The sequence below is a fragment of the Bactrocera latifrons genome, unplaced genomic scaffold, assembly GCF_001853355.1.
Source record: "Bactrocera latifrons isolate USDA-ARS-PBARC rearing strain unplaced genomic scaffold, ASM185335v1 scaffold_1747, whole genome shotgun sequence".
Taxonomy (NCBI): Eukaryota; Metazoa; Arthropoda; class Insecta; order Diptera; family Tephritidae; genus Bactrocera; species Bactrocera latifrons.
Window position 1 is genome coordinate 6,317 of NW_017535238.1, and position 6,158 is coordinate 12,474.

The following is a 6,158-nucleotide window of genomic DNA, read 5'->3' on the forward strand; positions in this document are numbered from 1 at the left end:
AACAAATTTTTTACCTTTTAAAAAGCAGAAATATTAACAAACACGTTTTGTTTCTATTATTTTTTCCAAGCGCTACTATTCACTTGTTCACTCTCTCGCATATAAAGGCAAAATAAGACAAACTAGCGGAATAAAACGGGTTTGCAAAACAGTAACTGTTAACAGCTATGACGGACTGTAAGTAATTTCACGTGAAAGTAGACAATTTTCTTACAATTTGTTTACTTATTTAGATTTAAAAAAAAACTTTCGTCTGAATAAGGACGCATTCAAGTATGTCCTTGATGCGTTTGCGGAAGAAACGACGGCAAGTACTTTGTCCTCGTTATCTCCGCTTAACATTGTAGTATCCGCTTTAAGATTTTTTGCGGAAGGCAGTTACCAGCATGGAGTTGGCGCAGATCACAATGTTGGAATGGCACAGTCAACCGTGTCAATATATAAAATATGTTACCGTTTCCTTCATTTTGCCATCTATAGATTCATAATGAAGTTTTGTTTCGGCATAAAATTCTTTCTGAAGATCTTGTTGCTCCCTTAGTAATGATGCTGCGCTCTCCTTTTCTGGTCGTCTCTCTCTGTAAGCAGCTCTGCTGGTTGACGGCACATGGTCTGATTGTGCCGAAATGTCCTTTTCGGAGGTTCGGGCTGCGTCTTGCGTGCTATCGCCATAATCGAAGGTATTTTGTATCCCACTTGTACTTATTTCTAACCCTGTTAAGCGCACAATTTTCTCCTCCAGTGGACTTATGCGTTGTAGACGACATTGCCCTCCCCCTGTGCTCAGCATTTCCTTTTTATTGCTGGTCAGCTTGCGTTTGATGTAGCACTTCCAGTCAATCCAAACCTGTAACGAAACGTTAGAATTTAAAAATTCGTTTACACTTACTTACTTTTCTCCACGCATGTGAGTCCTTAGATGGTGGACCAAGTGCATTTAAATTAGAAGCCACCTCTTGCCAAAAAGCCTGCACATCTTCCTTAGGTCCCTTGTGGAAACCGTTAGCTATATCTGGCTTTTTCTCCATTATTTCTGCTAATTTTACGTACTGCTGTGGTGTTGTTGTTTTTGACGTGAAAGCATATCAAAAAATATCATTAGAGCGCAAAAACTGAAAATATCGTTTGTTTTACAATTTTAAAATACAAGTTTTACTTACATGTTTATAAAATTCCAAAAATATCACTCAAATAATAACATTTTAAAATCAAAATAAAAACACAAAAAGTTCTCCGTTAACAAAATTGCAACTTAGCAAAACGGAGCTACGATCGAAATGCATGATAGGCATATCGAAGTTGAACTGAACGGGAACGGAACGCATGATACCAAAGTTGCCAAACGGAGAAAATTTCAATCCGAGTCGAAATGCATAATAGGGGCGTAAATTTCATGTCTCGCCTGAAAAAGAAAACAATTAAAAATTACTATTAAATAAAAAGAAGCATAGTTTCATAATTTTAATACGTACTTTGTTGATCCTGAGTCCCATTGAACACAATGAACACAAAATATTCGGAGTCCATGGTTTATCAATATTTTTAGGCTCAATACTAAAATATTTTGAATATATACATAGATTGTATCGAATCTCTAAACTGCCTCCGATGCCGTACAAGAGTATATTCACCGCATATGTCACAGAACATATCCGGATCGGACACTCAAATTCTCGCGTACGTTTACTCATTTTATTTTTAAAAATAGCTCACGGTTTCCTATATTGTAATTAAAAACTGGAACCGGCGAGCCTTACAGATATTATGAACTTTCAAGGGGCATTTATCCTTATATATAGCTTGATCGCGAAAAAATAAAATGTTGGCCTTAAAAAAATTAATGAATTTAGGGCATATGGAAAAATGGAGTAGACAATATTTTTAGGAAATTTCATTCACTTTTATTTTCTATAATTTGCAGTAAGATTGCTCAACTGGTCAGTGAGATATACATAATTAAATGAAGACACCTTTTTTTTGGTCGAATAACGGTAAATTGCAAATATCTCAAAAACGTATCCATAAAAAAAATGTATTCGATTTTCGAAATCAGCGAGCGATTCCACATACAAATTGGATAGTGGCGTTCACAGAACATTTTTGCTGTAAACCAGTGCTATAGGTGAAGTTCATGGCTCTATGTAAATAACACAAGTCTACAAATAAAAAGCGAAAAAATGCAACTGTCTTAGCTATGCGTGCATCGTTATCTTTGAAGGTTCCTAAGTTTGAATTAGAAGGTTAAAAAAAAACATCACGTACAGTTTTCCAGTTATATAAACAAAAGTCTCTTTGAAGAAATATTTGAAAAATGCCCTGTTGACTAATATACTGATAAAATTTAAAAATAAAAAAAGTTTTTACTTTATGTAAGACGTTTATTATATCGTGTAATAATTACATATAACTATTGAACCTGTTTTGTAGATTTTCTTTTTGCAAATGGTGATTTTTTCTTGTATTCTCTATCACTTTCTCTCATTAGGAACCAACAATAATCCCCCATCATTGCAGGATCCCAGCGGTTTTGATATCTCTGTTCCATTATAAAAATATCTTGGTAGAACCTCTCTCCGTGTTCATCACTGACGGAACCCAAATTTTGTAGAAAAAAACTCAAATGTTAATGTAAAGAATTAATTTTTAATGACATTCTGCAACCCATTCTTTGGTAGTTTTCCAGCAACTTGTCGATTAGTTCCTCATACGTGTTAGACTTTTTGTTTCCTAAAAGATCCGTGACAGTGCTTCTAAATGATATCCAGGCTTTACGTTGAACGGGGTTTAGTTTCTCTTCAAACTGCTTGTCCTTCAGAATTTTTCGGATTTGGGGTCCAATGAAAATTCCTTCTTTTAGCTTGGCGTCACTTAACTTCGAGAAAACTTCTTTGAGGTATTTGAAAGCTTCGCTATTCTTATGTAAAGCTTTAACAAAGTTGTATGTGTAAAGGGGGCAGCAGAACCTTACGAGGGTCAACCAGAGGTATATTCTTGATGTTAGCTACACCCGGCACGAAATCAACTCTTTGCGGCTAACCTTTTATTTTGTAATGTTTTTCTGTGGCTCTACTGTCCCAAAGGCACAAAAAACAGCAGTTTTAGTAAATCCCTCTTGAAGCCCATGAAGTAGTCCTATGACTTTAAGATCACCACATACAGCTGCGGTCAAAATAATAGTAGTGCCCACACATTGAAAAAGAAATGAAGAATAAATAGAACGTTTTCATTTAAATACTTTCGTTGTTTTTATTTTAAGGAACAACCACTCTTAACAATGAAATCAAAAAACAAAACTTAGAAAAAAAAATTCATTACAACGTTATAAAAAAATTATTTCATACGACCTTATGCATATGGACGGTCAAAAAAATAGTAGTGTGATTTTATTTAACAAAAATATATTTCAATTAGTTCTTCTTTTCATCTGGTTTAAATTGAAAATAATGAGAAAATTAATTATAAAATAATTAGTATTTAGTTGCGTATCCTTTGTTCGATATTACAGCTACACATCGGCGATGCATTGAATTAACGAGATGTTCACATCGTTCCTTTGGTATCGATTTCCATGCCCGCTCTACTGTTTCCCAAAGCTGATTATTATTTGTTGGATTAGCAACAGAAACTGCCTTTTTCACATCACACCACAAATTCTCTATTGGATTGAGGTCTGGAGACTGTGCGGGCCATTCCAAGAAGTCAACCCTGTTCCTCTGAAACTACTGCTGCGCCAACTTGCTTGTGTGCTTTGGGTCATTGCCCTACTGGAAGACCCAAAGTAGTGGCATTTCCTCGCTGGCAAAAGGGAGCATGATTTCCTCCATAATTCGAACATACACAGTACGATCCATGATTTCTTTTATCCAGTATATCGGTCCAACACCATAAAATGAAAAACATGCCCAAATCATAATACTTGACCCTCCATGTTTAATAGTTTTAGTTGTGTATTTCGGGTTGTATTCGGAACTAGCGGGTCGTCTGACATATTGTCTATAAAACATTATATTAAGGAGAATAAAGGGCAAAAAAGAAAACGCGAAAAAATAGAAACATTTAACTATGTGCAGTAGTAGCAGTACTATTATTTTGACCGCAACTGTATCTGCCACTTGTAGGTGTTGTAGTTTGTGCAATTCAAAATCGATGATATACTTTCATAAGTTTCCTGCTGTTTAATATTGGGTTTGGGTGTTGCACCCCACGTTTATTACCATAAGGACTGATCTAGTAAATCAGCCCTCACTTTATACACAGCCATTGTTCTTAATACACTTGATTTTATTGTTTCTTTAAAACGATTAATTTACAAAATGCACGAGATGAGCCAAAAAATTAGAAAAGTAGAAAAATATTGATTTGCACGTGTAAAAAATGAAGTGTTCCGATTGACTTGAAAATTAGCATGAGTTGTCACATTTTCCGTTTATAGCGTGGCTAGAGTGTTGCAACTGTATAACAGTGTGACCAGAGAGTGAGCAATGTAGTTGCAATTTTGTAATAGTGTGACTAGAGTTTGACTAGAGTGTGGGCAATGCATTGGCAATCCGTAACACCTTCATATCAACAGCGTGGGAAAGTGGAATTAAAGACTTAGTGTTGTCATTATGTAGCAAAACAGCTTTTAAACTTTTCTTAGATGAGTCTATGAATAAACGCCACTCTTTTGGATTATGTTGATAGCCTAACTTCTCCATAACACTTGCAGGATCAGTACAAAAGCAAATTTTATCTCGTAATGTTAAGAAAGAGGCAAACTCTTCATTACGGTATCTAAACGCGGTGACCTTTGTACCTTTGGCCAGTAAATTCCACTGCTGTAACCTTGACGCTAAAAGTTCTGCATGTTGTTTAGATAAGTTAAGGTCACGCACTAAATCATTAAGTTCAGGCTGCTCGATCAAATGTGTTTTTTCTTTTCTTCTTCATCTTCGGAAATCTGATACACAGGAGACTCTTTGCTTCTTCTACGGGATGTAATATTCTCTTCTATAGCATCATCAACAGCACAACGTCCAAGTTCTGTATCTAAGTCCTGTGGCAATGGTGAAACGGGAATTGTAAATTTTCGCCATGAGGAACGGGTCGTTTCATCATCATCGGAATAGCCAAGGGCATTGATGATCTATTTCCATAAAGCCAGTGGCTTAAGTTTGACATACAAGTCTGGCAACAAATACGAGGAGTCCAATTCCGATCTTGATTCACTATAAGAAAACCAAAACACTTGAGATATGCTAATTTATTCACTTTAGTTATTAATCTGGCATGAGATAAAGGTGTATACAAGCCACAAACATATCAAAAAGAATCAGTCGATTTACAACCACGTTTTCGTACTTTAGACATTTTAATAAAAAAATCTCACTTTCCACGGCTATCACGATAATAAATATACAAACTACCTTCAAGTTTTAAATTGATACACAAGAAAGAATACAGATAAGACATACAGACTAACAAATAACTCAAAGTATATATGGATTTGGCGCAAGTAGAACAAAAAATTTACTTAATACTACGTAAAAAAATAATTTTGAAATTCTTAAAAATCTTACGTGGTACGGAATTTTTAAATATGAATTGATTGTCAGTACACCTAATTTAATATAAAAACACCAATAGCCAATCAGTTGCATATTGACTGTATACTAGTGTAATTTTCCACTATCATCACCGCCAGGTGACATATAAGTCACTTATCAGTTCACCATCCGTTGTCACTATATTTATAATTCATAATTGTTATTTTTACCATTTTAAAATCATATGAAAAACACGTGGCTACTCACGAGTGAAATGTATTTATAATGTGAGTATTCGCCACGTGCTTGTCCATGAATTCATGAGTATATGCTATGCATTCGCAGGGTGGAGTGGTAATAGAAAGAGAAGGAATGAAAGAGGGAGAAAGAGAAAGGTATTATGCACTATTCGCTTTTGTATATGATTGCCGCGCCTGCGCCCTGGTTTTCTTACAGTTTAACTATCACTTTTTTCAGTTAAGTCCCGCAGCAAAATTCCTATCTCCTCCAAGCCTGCCGTAAGGAAATTCGTTCCACAATTCCTTTATTCTTAAAAATATTTGTTTCGAGGGAATGATTCGCCTTCTCACCTTAGCTCGCCTAATATAAAATTCCTTTATTTTTGAAAATATT

General features: G+C 35.2%; 1 protein-coding gene across 1 annotated transcript; it reads right to left on the minus strand.

Annotated features, from left to right (window-relative positions):
* Positions 1-433: 433 nt before the first annotated feature.
* Positions 434-1,028, minus strand: LOC108967073. Its single transcript, XM_018930316.1, has 2 exons — positions 894-1,028; positions 434-847 (listed from the first exon to the last, which is right to left on the minus strand). The coding sequence occupies exons 1-2, from the start codon at positions 1,026-1,028 to the stop codon at positions 434-436; spliced, it is 549 nt and encodes a 182-aa protein (XP_018785861.1).
* Between the last annotated feature and the right edge of the window lie 5,130 nt (positions 1,029-6,158).